At 44.4% G+C, this 16,285-nt stretch overlaps 1 protein-coding gene across 6 annotated transcripts in view; it reads left to right on the top strand.

The window, feature by feature from the left end:
* The window catches only part of ZNF277 (zinc finger protein 277), a 171,117-nt gene that overhangs the window by 89,984 nt on the left and 64,848 nt on the right, over nt 1-16,285 (top strand). Inside the window, exon 4 of one of the 6 annotated variants that reach the window (XM_029616943.1) lies at nt 7,848-7,959. The exons of the other annotated variants lie outside the window; for them this stretch is intronic. Coding sequence (XP_029472803.1) covers nt 7,848-7,959 — 112 coding nt within the window. The remainder of the gene's footprint in view (nt 1-7,847; nt 7,960-16,285) is intronic. 6 annotated transcript variants of the gene reach the window in all.

Raw genomic sequence — 16,285 nt, 5'->3', positions numbered from 1 at the left:
AGTAATGGGAAAGGTCCTCTCCATTCATCCCGAAGTGGCCCGGCGAACGCTAGAGCTTCAGATTTATCCTTATTCAACTTACCCCCCGAGAAAGAAAGAACCAAACTGGTCAAAAAGTTCCAGTAGCGAGGAGAGAGAAGGGGCAGGGTCTGTAAGGAAGACTAAAATATCATCCGCATATGCGGCATATTTGAAGGTCTCCTCTTGGAATCTCACTCCCTTCACCGCCCTGTGCCCCTGAATAGCTAGCAACAGAGGTTCTAATTGCAAAAGAAATAGGGAAAGGGGGCACCCCTGCCTAGTTCCACCTCCGATGTTCCATTAGCTACTATTTTCGCTACGGGGTCCGTGTATAAGAGTTTTATGGCATCATGAAAATAACCGGAAACCCCATTTGCTCAAGTATACGGGACAGATACGCCCAATCCACCCTATCGAACGCCTTTTCCGCATCAAAGCTGCCAGCTAGATAGGGTGTATCTGTCTGTTGACAGTGTCATTGCCACCAAGGTTTTCCGGATGTTGGTGAGGGCATATCGCCTTCGAACAAATCCCACTTGTCCGGGTTGAACCAAAGTGGAAAGGAAAGGGGCCAAGCGATCAGCCAGTATTTTAGCCAGTAGTTTTTGATCTTGATTCAAAAGAGAAATGGGCCTATACGAGGCGGCTTCCAAGGAGTCCTTTCCTGGTTTGGGTATAAGGGTGATGTGCGCTAGATTAGTTTGTGGAGGGTAAGAACTTTTCACAATGAGGGCATTGAAAGTCTTGGTCAGTGGCGTGGTTATTAAGTTTATTAGGGTTTTGTAAAACTCTGCCGTATAGCCATCCGGGCCGGGAGCTTTAAAGCGCTTTAGAGTCCGTATGGTCTGTCGTACTGCGTCCTCTGTTATGGGTCTATTGAGCCTATCTGCCTGCTTTCTTGTTAGCCAGGGCAATGTAAGTGCTGTGAAAGGAACGGGTCACAATTTCCGGAATCCCACGGCCCCGCTTTGTAGAGATCTGCGTAAAAAGTTTGAAAGGTGCGAAGAATTTCGGCAGTATCCGAGGTGGGGTGACCCGCTCTATTCCTTAACGCCATTATGCACAGGATCCCTGATGGGCCTTGATAAGGTTGGCCATAAGTTTACCCGGCTTATTGCCATATTGAAACAGCTTATGTTGGTAATGCGCTAGGCTTTTTTTCGCACGCTGGTGAAGCAAGGTGTTGAGGGCGCCCTGGATAGATCTGAAATTATCAAGATTAACCTGGGAATTGCTACGTGAGAGAGTATCCCTCGCCCGGCGGAGCCGAGCTTCGAAAGTCAGAATTTGCTTATCTCTGAGTTTCCTGCATCTAGCCAGATAAGAAATAATGTCCCCCCTGATAACAGCTTTGGCTCTGTACCAGAATAGTTCGGGGCCCTCCCCATGCACCCCATTAAAAAGGGAATAGTCCGCCCAATGCTCACGAAGATAATCTTTGAAATGACAATCATCGGTCAGGAAATAAGGGAACTGCCATATAGCTATGGAGGGGCAAGTAGAAAAACCGTATAGAGTCAACCCCACCAGTGCATGGTCCGATATAAGGTCATCTATATGCGCTTCTTGGACCTCAGAGAAATGGTGTTTACCGATAAGAAGGTAATCTAAGTGTGTTTGCGTGGTATGGGTATATTCCCTTTCTGTAGGGTGCAATGTGTGCCAGGCATCAGTTAAATGCAAAGATCTTTCAAGGAAAAGCACCCCATTATCTGATGGCAGGCGTTCCCCGGGGTGTCTGTGTCTGTCCAGCTGACCATCACTGAGGGTATTTAAGTCGCCTCCCAGAATAATGGCCTGATCTGTATAGGCTGCTAGGAGCCCGGTACACGAGACGAAAAAAAGTCAGACCAGGATTATTGGGAGCGTATATATTACAAAAGATTTATTTATTTAATAACTTTTATATACCGACGAACGTTGGGAACTTCTCGTCTGTTTACATATGCTCCTTACAAATTGATATAGGTGTGCTGCTGGACTTACAAAAGATATAGGTGCAAAAGATATAGGTACAAAGATATAGATATATATAGATATATATATATATATAGATAGATATATATATATCTATATATAGGTGCAAAAGATATAGGTACAAAAGACATATGCTCCTTACAAAAGATATAGGTGTGCTGCTGGACTTCGGTAACTAGGTTAATGTATCGCCTCTCCAGATCTTTGATCTCCTGTGTAACCGTAATAGGAGCATGCTTACCAATTAGTATCGCCACCCCTGCCGACCTATTCGTTGCTGATGCATATTGGCCCCCACCCAGGCCCTACATAATTTCCCATGTTCTCTATCGTCTAAATGTGTTTCCTGTAGAAATGCAACATCAGTATTTTTCCTTTGCAAGGCAGACAATATTTTGGCTCTCTTGATTGGGGAGTGTATACCACAGACATTCCAGGTGTACAATTTCAAACCTTTGTTAGCCATTTAGCATAAGCCTAGCACTATCCTGATTGTAAAGTGAAAGGAACAAAATCACAATGGGAAGCAGCCCGACGCCGCCTGGAGAGTAAGAGTAAGAATCCAGCAATATAACCTTACGAAGCAGTATAAAGGACTGGTTTTGGTGCACGTCTCTGAGAACTTCCCGCCCCCCTACCCCTTTTCCCCAACTATTCCAAACACATGAACAGTAGTGAAGACCATGTATGCCAATAGTTCCCACCACACACCCTCCATCTCCAACTCAGTAATATAAAGCTCTACCAAAAAGGGGATCGGCAGTGCGTGACAGAAAAATAGGGAGAAAATATATAGAACCCACAAACCAACAAGGAAACTCCGCAGCTGTTCAGATTCCTCCTCCAGCATCAGCAGGTATCGATCAGCTCCAGGAACTCATTTGCGCCAGGTCGCAGAGGCAATTTGTAAGGAGCATAAAAAACCGGCAGTCTGGCAGCACCTCGCCCTCCAGGGTGCCAGGATGCATCCGTACCACCTGCTACGACGCTGAAGGGATGATCACCGGATGACCTGTTCTTTTCACTATGCCAGCGCAGTGGAGGCATCAGCGCTGCACCAATGCAGCCTCCGGGTGCTGATTCTCGTGGCGCTTTAAAAATTGCTGAGCAGCTTCCACCATGGTTAGCCACTGGGTACCCTGAGAGGTGGTCACTCGTAAGCACGCGGGGTACATCAGGGCAGGTTTGAGGCCCAGTGCGTAGAGCTGTGAGCAGATGGGGCAAAAGCCCGACGCTTGGCAGTATGGGCGACAGAAGCGTCCTTAAAAACAAACTTTTTTATTGTCATGCAGGAGAGACTTGCCCGACCGTAATGCTCGCATGATTTCACTTCTATGTGAAAAGTTGAGAAATTTTGCAATCGCCACCCATGGCCTGCTGCCATCTTCCCGCCAAGCCCCCAAGCGATGTACCCGCTCCACTCGCAGTGGGCCCAGAGCTGCAGGGAGCTGGAGTTCCCTGGTTAGCCATGCTTCCAGAAAGGGTGTCAGGTCTCGGTCTGAAATAGATTCCGGGAGGCCCACGAATCAAAGGTTGGAACGCCGGGACCTGTTTTCTAGATCCTCGATGCGTCGTTCCTGCTTTGTGAGCTGTACCTTTAAGCCTGCAAGTTCTACCTCGTGGCGCGGTGGCCATCTTGCTGTTCTGACACCCCTTGTTCCAGGGCTGCGAATCGCGGCTCAATTCCCTCAAATTTAGTGGAGAACTCAGAGTTGTGCCAGGATGGGACTGCAGGTCGGGCCTCAAAGCTTCCTGGACAGCTGCCTTGATGTCCGCGAGTGAAGGAGAGTCAGCCGGCCCCAGCTCCTCCCCCAACGCGGCATCCGGCAGTTTGGCCATCTCCTTCTCCCGCTCCCGTTTTTCACGCCGCGGGTAGCCATTGCAAAAAATTAAATGTGCCGAATCAATATCAGCAGATCCGCGGAGAGATATACCCGGTCGGGGGGAGAGTATAATTTCTTGTGTTTGGGGCCTGAATTGCGCTGAGAAGGAGAGCCAGAGAGGGAAGAGAACATGATCTCCCTCGTTATGGCATCACGTGGCTTCATCCAAACCTTTGGTAAACCCAGCTACACTAACTGCATTAACTACATCCCCTGGCAACAAATTCCAGAGTTTAATTGTGCGTTGACTGAAAAAGAACTTTCTCCGAATTAGTTTTAAATGTGCCACATGCTAGATTCATGGAGTTGCCCCCTAGTCCTTCTATTATCCGAAAGAGTAAATAACAGATTCACATTTACCCCATCTAGACCTCTCATGATTTAAAAGACCACTATCATATTCCCCCCCCCCCCCCCCTCAGCCGTCTCTTCTCCAAGCTGAACAGGTCTAAGCTCTTTAGTCTTTCCTCATAGGGGAGCCATTCCATCCCCTTTATCATTTTAGACACCCTTCTTTGTACTTTCTCCAGTGCAACTATATCCTTTTTGAGATGCAGTGACCAGAATTGCACACAGTATTCAAGGTGCAGTCTCATCATGGAGCGATACAGAGGCATTATGCACCATTTTATTTGCCATTCCTTTCCTAATAATTCCTAACATTCTGTTTACTTTTTTGACTGCTGCAGCACACTGAGCACACTTTAACATAATTTAAACAAGGCTCCGTGGTAAGGGCAGGGGAAACAGGTGAAGAAATGAAGGAGGACACTTGAGTGTTCACTCAGTTTATGAAATACCAGTATTAGGGGGCCAAAGAGGGGGAAATACAAGCCATTGGGACTTAGAATGGTTTGATTATATCAGGCTTTCAAAAAAGCTGGGATAAACTACACGGAATGACCGATGCAACCTTAATGTCTGTGGTACAGCTGTATCAGGCTTACAAGAAGACTGGAGAAACCTTCCCAGAACAGCTGTGGTTAAAACTCAAACATAAATGAACGTGAGGAAGCAGGATATTTTGGATATCAGCCTCTCAGGTGTTGATGGCTTGATGGGAGGGTTTTATGAAATCGAAGATGCAAATAAGGCCTTGGGTGGCCTATCTGTGGAGGGTAGTGGAGGCTACCACAGTGGCAGGATTTGGATACGCTTGAGACAGATAGTGGAGGGAGGGATAGGATTGAGGGATCAGGTGAGAGAAATGCTGGAAAGGTAAAGCTGGGGGATGGATAAGATATAGCAGTTTTTGTGCTCGTTATCCAGACATGAACAATCTGTTGGGCAGATTGGACAGACCAATTTGTCCTTATCTGCTATGATTTACTATGTTAGGTAGGGAAAAATCCATTTTGTGTTTGTGCCATAAGCCTTCTCCTCATTAGCATTACAATTAAATAGCAGTATAGCAAAATACTCGTCTCTAAAAGAGGTTAGCAACTTTTCCTATGCTGCCTCCTTAAATTTGTGGGAATTAAATGGTAGGCAGCATGTCATACACTTCCTTTTACTGTGACGTTCTCCAGTGCGACAGCCAAGCTCTCAGGTCAAGCCTGGAAGAAGACAGCAGACTTTTTTCACTTCAGCACTGGGTATAGTGAATGAAAAATAAGTGACTGATTATTACAGCTCTTAAGTGTAATCTCTTAATTTGATGTTTTCAGTTCATTGCATGAGAAACTCTTATGTTATTAAGAGTATGTTATTCACAAATTACTGGCATCACCATCTGCAGGGCAAACACATGAAGAAGATTAAAAATAATTATAGCATTTTTCAAGTCTATTTTATCCATTTTTTAAATCTTTCATATTACTATTTTTTCATGTTAATGGTGGTCTCACTTGACTTTTCTTCAATTAGAACTGCTCAGTTTATACAAGGTCAGTCTTATCAGGATAAGAGGTGTCAAGGGTCACCCATCATATTCATTGTATTACCTCCAGAAAAACTTGGAGAGGTTCTTCGAACCCATGAAGCTTATTATATTTTCCTAGCATAACTATAACCACAGCCCCAGTTTTCTGTGATGTCACAGTAGTTGCTGCATAATTTCACGTTTACCACAGCATCGTTGGAAATGGTCTTCACTTGCCCCACCATATCATCAGCCTGTCTCTCATCTTCACCCTCCTCCCACTCCCATATCTTACCTAGCTTCCTCTCTGTGGCTTGGTTCCTGCTGTCCAGTGTGGCACAGCTCTGCTTACAGTGTTCTGTTGGGAAAACTCTTGAATGATCTGCTTCTCTGCTTTTTAGCTCAGATAGATGTACAGAGCTGAGGCTGCAGGCTGTACCAGCTTTTCAAGGTCCTCTCCGAATAGAAGCTTCCCTTGGAATGGGAGTTTGTTCAGGCGTGCTAAGGAATCCAAAGCAAGCAAAAGTGCGATATTCTAATGAGATTGTAGAGGACGTCCACCACCCCTCCCACCAGTCATAAGGCCTCTTTGGGACCTTTGTTTTGTCATTCAGAAGCTGCTATACCCAGCATAAACCAACCTTGGATATGTAACCACTGCACTGCCTGGAGCACCAGGGTGGAAACTTCAAAGGACTGTTTGAGCAGAGCCTCAATCGTCCTGTCCTGTGAATCCTTCAGTGCTGTTCTGCTCAACATTGGAATGGTGGTCTTGCGTGTGATTGCAGACACCTGCACTTTCGGGACCCTCAGTCTCTTCTCCTCCCTAGCCAAAATCTATAAACTGCTTATTGCTATGTCTACCTTGAGGCCAGCGTCCGGAGCATCCTACTCTGCCAAGATCAAAGCCCCAATAGTTCAATTGATGGGAAAGGCTTTTGCAGGCTTCCAAAGTTTCTTTAAAATCAGTTCCCCCTGCGTCCTTGCTCTCTTCTGCCAGTTCCTCGGCAATGCTGAAAGCCACTAGAGCCTGCATGATCAATAACATCAATTATTCTTCTTTTTTGAAGAGAAGCACGACCAATGGGCCATCTCCCTCTTCTACTGGAATCTCACCTCTTTCCTCAGGATTGCTGTTCCATTCATCCTGTCTGAATTTACTTGCTGATAATGACCCAGAAACCATGGGTTCCTCTCATCCTGATTCAAATCCAGCTCCCATTTGGGTTTCTTCACCTGCCCAAGCAACTTGGTCCTCTGAGAAGGAAAGGAGAGGGGAGGAACAGAGGGCACCATAGGAGTTCCTTGCTTTAGGCAGAAGGCCTGATAAATCAGGAGCATAAATACAGGCGAGAGAAGGGCATTGAGGGGTGCTGAGAGGATGATTTTCCCCTTAACCTGCATGATGACCCTCTTACTCCTATGGGTACCAGCCCTCCAGCCTCATTGGAGAAGGATAGGTGGCCTGGTAAATAAATCTTCCTCGGCTGGCAACCTGCAGTATGGTTGCAGTTCCTGCATCCGTCTGATCCCCCTCCCTATCCAGCTGATGGAGGGGTCTGTGCTTTGAAAGCCCCACCCATACCTACTTTCCGTGCAGGGGGGCCGCCTCAACATTCAGACCAAGTCTTCCGATGCAGCTGTGGCGGAAAGAGAATATTGCCGAGTTCCTGTAGCAGCCCCTGCTCTGTTTCCTGCTGTCAGCCAGGGCCACCATCCACATGGCTGACAGCAGGAAACAGGGTCCTGACAAAGCCTCATCCAGCTGGAAACAAAGCCACTCCTCAAAGCCTTTGGGAGAATGGGCCAGTTCTTTCTTTTTTCCTTTTTTGAACAAGCGTTTTGCACAGGACAAACCAGAAAGCTCTGCCTGCCTTTCTAAGCTCAGCAGCTTCCTGACTCACCCTTACATTTGTCATTTTTTATTTTTTAAGATGGGGGGAATAAAAGGGGATGTGAGAGCCAGACTTCTCTGGCTATCAAACTTGCCTAAAGCTGGCAGGCCAATGCCAATCAGGGACCACCAACCTCTTGCTCGACCCTAATCAAAACTGGGGGAGAAAACTCAACCTGTTCACCCAGGCGCAATTTCTCTCCTTTCACAGCTGCACGGGCCTGCATGTCTACCATCTCTGGAGACAGAGAAACACTGAAGAGCTTTGGATGCACAAGACCATAGATGTCAGTGATCTAGTTGTTCTCTGTCTCCCTCTGCTGGTAAGAAGGAAAAATCAATCTGAACTGGTCTGGTAGCCCTCAAGGAAGGAAAGTTGGCAAGTCAGACCAAATGTTTCCTTCTTCCCCCTTTGACTGAAATGGAGATCTTGTCCAATATGGACGGGTTGATGCCCAGTCAGCCGATAACAATGAGGGCACAATGATATAACAACTATTGCCAAAACCTCCTACTGAACAAAGAAAAAAGTAATTATGCTTTAACTGTTAAAGCAGCAGTACTAGCAAAACAATTTTCTAGATTAAAACAAGCAGTAATGTTTTTATTCTGTTTTCCCTTTCTGTGGAAATGGTATGGTTTAAAATCTTGGACAGCTTTTTGAACTTATTCACTCCCATTATGATGAACTTGAGTAAACCAGCAAATTGCTTTGAAGATTGTCACCAGAAGCCCAAGCAGATTTCACATAGCTGCATGGAAAGTATAAATATAGCATGGACAGGTAAAAACAAGTGGACTTAAGGTGAGAGATTTTTAAGAATTGCAAAAGGTAAGTAAAATGCGTACACCTCTTAATTCTGAGCAAAAGTATTACAGCAAAAGAAGTAAAATATATTTGGACAAACAAGAAAAGGGGACCTAGGAATAAGAGCAAAAGAGGATGCAGTTGAGCCAGCAAAGAAGCAATTTGGAATAAAAAAAAATCTGGCTGGCCCTCTTGCTGTTAAGAGTTATTGCAGTAAAATGGATGAAGCCTTTTGGTGCATTATATTCCTAAAGAGATGTATGTTTTACCTAACATTCCTGCGATGTGTAAATAAGAAACCAAAGTACAGCATTTAACTGAACTTGTGAGACAATATCTCCTTAGAGCAGAGAAACAGAATCAAGATAAGCTTGAAGCTCACATGCTGGAATATATTGTTAAGACCAAAAGTATGCCCGGTTGGCCCCCATAGCGGGCAAAAAGGAAGGGCCGCCTGAGATTGTGAAAAGGTGGAGGGTGAGAGAGTAAAATGTGCAGCCGAGAGCAGTGTGTGACTGGAGGGAACTTTTTACTTTCTCCCACTTTCTGCCCCCTCTTCTCATCTCTCACCCTCCACATTACCACACTGCTAATCACCTCAGTCTCTCACTCCATTCTACATCCCCACATCTTTCTCGCTTCTCCTCTATTCACGTATTTATACAGGAAGTTTGGCTTAACACATAAAGCCATTCCTTTTTAATGAAAACTTTGCTGTAAAACCTGCAGGCATACACTAATCACAGTTGCGTTGCAGACAAATGTTACTGTGTCCTCCAGTGCAAGCCAGTTGGCACTTGTATGTGTTCTACTGCAGCACTGCTGTCAAAGTAAAGAAACAGGCTAAATAGAAGGGGGAAAAAACCCAACACTACCAGTAAAAAATATTATTCATTCCTTGGAGCGCCACCTGCTGTTCATTGGTTGTATTAATGTTAGTACTATCCCTGCTCATCCTCTGGGGATGGGATGTCAGTTACTTCTCCACTCCCCATCTGTAAATAGCTGTGCATAGCTAGGATTATAGATGAGAAATTCACATTCTTTCCCATTATTAGTGGGGTTGCTTCTTTTAAATCATGCTCTTCCTCCTTTTGTTTCATAACTAATTTTTTTCTGTGTAGGTAAGTGCTTGCTATTGAGAGGTTACAAGTAGACTCTTTTCTCTTCTGCCTACCTGCTTCCCCTTCCTTTTGAAAGATAAGGGAAGGTACTAAACACGATATAAGTCTTTCCAGGTTTATTTTAAAATCAGACATTCATTCACCCCAGGAGGACCCTTGGGTCAGAATTTGCCCCTTTTCACAGTGACGTAGTTTGCCATATTCTTGGCCATAATCACCATCCTGCTTAAAGTCAACCGTGAGATCATAGTAAACAACTTTTTTTTTTTGTTTTGCTATTTCTTCCCCAAGATTTTCTTGCTGAACTGCTTCCCCTCTTCCTCCTTTCTCTATTTCTGTGGATAACACTTTAATCCTCCCATTCCCCTCAGCCTGTAACCTTGGAATCATCTTTTGGCTCCTTCTCTACACATATCCAAAGCACTGCTAAAACGTGCTTTTTCTTTCTCTGTTGCATCATCAAAATCTGCCCCTTTCTTTCTGAGCTCACTACTAGAGTCTAGTCACACTCTCATCACCTCTTGCTTGGACTAATACAACCTGTTCCTCACAGGTCTCCCAGTAAGCCATCTCTCTCCCCACTATGATCCATCCAGTTCAGCTGCAAGACCTATCTCTCGCCAAAGTTGTCATATAATCGCTCTTCTCAAGTCTCTACATTGGCTCCCTATCCATTCCCACATGCAGTTCAAGCTCCTCTTATTCACCTGCAAGAGCCATCACTCTGAAGCTTCTCACTATCTCTCCTCTCTCATTTTTCTCTCCACCCCTCCTGATGCACTCCACTCATCAGACAAATCACTCCTCTCTTTGCCCTTCTCCTCTACCGCCAATTCCCAACTCTGTGCTTTCCACCTGGCTGCACCATATGCTTGGAATAGACTTCCAGAGCTGGTGCATCATGCTTCCTCTCTTGACTTATTTAAATCCAGGCTAAAAACCCACCTTTTTGAGGCTGCTTTTAAATCTTAACCCGATTGTCCCATTCTCAGCCTCATTATTTTTTAAGCATTTTCTTAATAAATGAAATTCCCAAAGTCTGTTTTGCTCTGTATGTTTGTCTTGATTAGACTGTAAGCTCTACTGAGAAGGGACTGTCTCCTGTATTTTTTGTACAGTGATGTGTACAATGCTATAAAAGCATTGAGTAGTAGTAGATAGGCAATAGGCATAGAACATAGAAAATAATGTTTTATTTTTGAAATGGAACACTCACCTTCCCTTCTCTGTCAAAGATAAAGGATACCTTCGCTTTGCATAAAAAATCAAGCTTTAAATTGACTGTTATTGGGTAGATCTTGGGAATCTTTTTTTTTTGGTGTTTTGGTGCTATTTGAGAGATTTTTTTTTTTTAGCTTATATTCCACAAACATCTATAAAAAAAAAAATTATATCCAGTGCAGATTACATATTCAATACACACAATATCAAAATACAATACAGTGTTTGCCATTAATTCTACTATGAAGAGAAGGATCTTTTCTTGAAATTAAGCATGTGGGCGTTTGACCAGTTATATTCTAAATTGCTATCGGGCATGGCATTGCCTTGCGTGGTGGAATGAAGATAGAACTTTAATTGCTTGTAGCAGAGCCGTTGCCTGGCTGCACTCCCAGTCCCTGTGGGATCAATGAGCAGGAGTCAAAGTCGTGTCCCACATGATAAGCACACAGCACTGCTGCCGGACCAACAGGCTAGCTCAGGAAATCAGAAAGAATTCAAAAGATGTGGCACCACTTTCACAGACCTCCAACATTGCTAATGTGAAGTTGCATCTGTCAGTCCTTACAGTGCATTTCCTATGACTTTCAGAATATCCAGCAATAACCCTTTCTGTTAATGTCGTCTTAACCTTGCACATGTGTAGAGCTGGGAATGGATTATTGCAAGAAGAAACAAACTGCTGACTTATCCTAGCAGTGTTGTGGTTTGTAAATGGGATTTGCAGTTTAATCTGTTCATAATTCTCATCATTAGGAGTAAAAACAATTTTTTTTTAAAACTCCATAAATGGACATTGTTGCCTCTGGATTCAGCTCATCAGCTTTTTATGCCTCTGGCCCTGGTTCATGCATTTCTCTATTGTTTTCCATGAGAAAACAGATGAGCAGACCCATGCCTTCTGCATCTGTCTTGCAAATTAATTTTATTTTGATTGGCTCCAGTGGGAATTGCCAGAATATTCTCCAGTTGCCTCTTCACTGCATGAGTCACTTAATGACAAAGATGAATATGAAAACAGACCATCCCGCTGTGCATTTTCCATAAGAACATTGCAAGCTGCAGGCCTATAAGAGCCCTCTATAATTTCAGGTAAAATGTCTATGCTAACCACCTCCTGGCTTCTTCATTCCTTTCATACAGTTAAGGGAGATGAGCATGTCGTAGCTTAGCAGGGTCACTAAGGTCTGCCAGTATAACGAGTATCCATACATACATTATCAGTCAGGGTAATATTGGTTTGCTACATTATTGTATCATCGAGGTGAGACGAAAATGATAAGAGAATTGAAGGGAACATTGGAAAAGGATAGTAGGAAGGGAAAGGGGAGCAGACTGTATGGGCCTTGCAGTCTTTAGCTGCCTCCTCCTGTTCTGTATTTTTATGACTAGGTAACAATAGGCCAGAAATGGATTTGGTCCAAAGCACTTGTCCAGTTATATAGTTTAGTTTCTCTGTCCGTATTATGATTAAATTAAATTTGGCATTTGTATTCTTCTTGTACAAGGTAATATCCCCAGTGCAAGGTGGATTGCAGTGCAAAATAAATTGAAAGTCCTTAGCCTAATATAGGAGGAGCAACCGCACACCTTCACAATAGCAAAATGCATAATTAATAAAAACACATGAAAATCAGATATCGGAACAAATTGACAGAGTAAGTAAGGCCAACGTCTAACCCCGAAATATAAATCATCAATCTGATTAACCTTTAAATATGAGAACATCACAAAAAAAAAGTAACTTCCCGCCTTCAAAATACACAGATCCGGTAAGTCTTTTGCAACTTATTAAGCAATGATAGAACGATGGCTGTCCTGCAAATGGTAACAAATAACCCCTCCACCTGCAAATGTCAGACATGTAGTCTAGAAGCCTTAATTTAGACAACTGCAGGATCTCTTTACATATTAAAGCATTACATATTTCTTATATCAGAAGCCTGGTCTGTATAACATAAAAGCCAACTATCCATACCACCCCTTACTAAAGACCTAAGGCCCTTCCAGAGGCCCGAAGGCAGTGTGATTGTCAAAAGTGAAACTGAGCAACAGTCTCATTATAGGTATTAAACATTTCCAGGTTGCCGTCGACAGAATATTTGACTACAAATGAGAGAGCTGATCAAATAGCTGTGTGTGCAGTTTTTTCAGAAAGAATGATAAGCTCAGAATTCAGTTCTGATGGCAGTGAATTCCATAATTGTGGTGCTTTACCTGAGAATCTCTCTCGTGAATGTCGGCTATAATTCTTTTGCTGAGGGCAGAGCCAGACGAATCTTGACCAGAGTGCATTGGTCAAGTGAGTATACACTGCAAAGCTCATTCCAGTGAATCATGTATTTTGTGGCTGAACCGCTCGACACACAAAGTTCCAAGGGAAGCCAGTGTAGGTTTTTTTCTTTTTTTTTTTTCTCCATCTCTTACCTCCAATGAGTTTTGTTTTTTTTTTTGCCACAGTGTTTTGTACTAGCTCTAACCATGCTAGTGACTTCTTTGGAAGCCCTAAAGGGCTGATATAATAAGCCTCGCAGTGAAATTGGTGCTATTTTCCAGCGCGTTTGTTTTATTAGCGCATGCGGCAAAAGCAGGCACTTCCGCGGGATGTAATAAGGGGACAGCATGCAAATGAGATACGCAGATTTGCACACTGCAAAACGCGCTGAAGGCCCTATGTACTAAACCGTGCATAAACCCGCATTTATGTGGTGACCTGTGATTGATTCTTGGTTGAAAGCCTTTGAGACAATAGTGAGTTAATGGTCCGGGAGTGGGACTGAAGGTGGGTAGAGCAATGTCTAACCCCTTCATGATCCATCACCAACCACAGGGGAGCTATAATAGCGGATGCCAGTGAGCAAGGGAAATGCAGCAGAGATTTGGAAGGGGATACAAAAGCATTCAGCATTTCTGATATGTACCTGTTCTCTCTCCAGCTTAATTTTGCAACCTTCAGACAGGCGCTATAAAACCAGTTTTAAAAAAACACATTAATGCCAGCACGGCTCTCTGCATTGCCCATGAATAGTTAATTGCCTCCTTTGCATGGCTTTAGCATGGAAGCGAGCTAAACCAACCGCAGTTTTTTGAGCAGGTTTGTGCACGTGTGTTTTTCCATGCTAACCACGGTATTACATACATGCGCAAGACTAGCGTGGGAAAACCTGCAGCAGGTCTACTACAGCTTATTACATCGGCTCATAAGTAAACAGTGTTACAATAATTAAGATGAGAAAGGGCTATAGCTTGCATCTTGTACAACAGTGCATAAAAATGATAGTTTTGAGGAGGTACAATACCCAGTTCCATACATCAGGTAGCATGCCAAGTGTTTGTTCTGCAATATTTCTGAGACCCTTAAATGACTGAATATTTGATGATCCTTAAACTACACCATTCAGTTTTCTCAAGCTTTAAAAAAGATACTGAAACCAGCTCAGGATATTTACATGGAATTGTAAGAGATTTGCCGCACAGTAGAGTTAGTTTAGATAAGAGATGCCTTCTAATAATAAGAACTAGAGGTTTCTTCTGTGCAAAAGCAGTAAAACCGTACTGCTTTTATTAACAATGCAAAACGGAGCTGTAAGCAGTCAGTAACTCAACTGGCCCAGAAAGAGGAAGCAAGTTAGTAACTATACAAAGCAGTACAGAAGCCCTAGTAGCTCAAACCAGTTCAGAACTAGCTAACCCAGTACAACAATGTGAAATGTGTTTCCAACAGAAATTTGCTCCTCTGCTTGGATTTGTTTTGCATACCTCCAGACTTCATAGAATAGAGGCTTTCGATAAGTAGACTTTATTACTCTCCCCCCCCCCCCCCCCCCCCCCCCCCACTTTTTAAATATTTTCTATGTCTTGTAATGTGTTAGACTTGCTGGAATACAGAAAAATATAGTATGGCAAACAGTGGAAATTCCTTGATGAGTAGATTTTCATTCTAGTTGAGAACAGGTAACTCTTGTACGGAATCATCAGCTAATGGCAAATAATTGGAGGGGAAGCTTGGAGAGCTTGAGCAGAGACTACACACCACAGACAGATGGTATGAGAAATGGATTGTTTTTCAGTATGTTCAGTAACTGATATAAAAGAAAAGAAAAACACAAGTAAAAGGGCAGATTTAATTTGTTGGCTGTATAATTAGCGGAAGCAGTCTTCCACAGGAAAGTACAGATCATATATGGGACATTCTCACAGGACAAGCAGGATTGTAGTCCTCACATATGGGTGACATCACAGGATGGAGCCCAATCACAGAACATTTTTGTCAAAGTTTCTAGAACTTTGACTGGCACCTACTGGGCATGCCCAGCATGGCACTAAACCTGCAGCCAGCAGGGGTCTCCCTTCAGTCTTCTTTTTTTTTCCGTGAAGCAGTAACCACGCTACTGCTGCACGGAAGTTCCACAGAGAAATCTCTGTGGAACTCATGCAAGGAGTTCCACAGAGATTTCTAACAGGAATTTTCCTCACGGAATAACTAAAAACTTTCATACCCCACAGGGGTCCCTCCTTCGAAATTTTGACTCTGCGGTACTCCAGTAAGTTTTTTTACCCTGTTTCGATTCCCGTCGAGTTTGGCCCTCGTGGCCTACTGGCCATCGACCGTACCGCAGCTAAATTTTTCAAAGGCCATGGCATCGGGGGTTCCATCGGTGCCCGGACTGTACTCGTACCATGTCCATTACAGACCCGCATAAAGCCTGTGTAATGTGTCTCTGGTGAGAGCATGATGTCCTGACTTGCACCAAATGTGCCTTAATGACACCAAAAGATCCAAAGGCCAGAATGGAGAAAATGGAACTTCTCTCCCGTTCTCAAACTCAGATGCCGTCTATTGCATCAACGTCGTCTGAACCGGCACTGTCCACTTCGCGCCAGTATCTGCCACCGGTCTGTGACCGTCCGGCGTCAACGACTTCTCGGCCTTCAACTACCTCTACTCCCCCTCAGGACCGAGGGGATCATAGAAAGAAACATCTGCATCGACACCACAAGTCTCGGACCATCGAAGAAGGAAAATCTTTGACCTCGCCATTGTCTGAGCCACCATCGAAGAAACCCCGTCCAGAAAAGGCACCGATCCTTTCTGCGACTGGGTCACCGAAGCAACCCTCACCCGGACGGGTATCGGGAGCCGCGACTCCGCCTTTAACGGTGGTCCCTCCGGCTATGCCTCTGCCTCCTCCTTCCCTTCCGGAGCTGGGGCTGCTTGCTCCAGGTCTCCATGAAAAACTGGACCGGATGGTTCAGGAGGCCATCGATAAGGCGATACAGACTCAAAGTTCCTCCGCCACCGAAACCGGTGCCGATTGTGGAACCGACCACCGATCCGATTCAGGCAGCACTGGCACCGCCGCTCTCAAAGATGGAAGCGCTTATTGCCGCTTTTCCACCGATGGATCCTGGGTCACTGATGGCTCCGGTGCCTGCCCCGCTTACCCTGTCATCTGGAGGGGAAACACCATTCTGCATTCCTCCATTGGGAGTTCT

This window comes from Rhinatrema bivittatum, chromosome 9 (genome assembly GCF_901001135.1).
Source record: "Rhinatrema bivittatum chromosome 9, aRhiBiv1.1, whole genome shotgun sequence".
Lineage (NCBI taxonomy): Eukaryota > Metazoa > Chordata > Amphibia > Gymnophiona > Rhinatrematidae > Rhinatrema > Rhinatrema bivittatum.
This window is presented reverse-complemented; position numbering and strand designations above follow the sequence as displayed.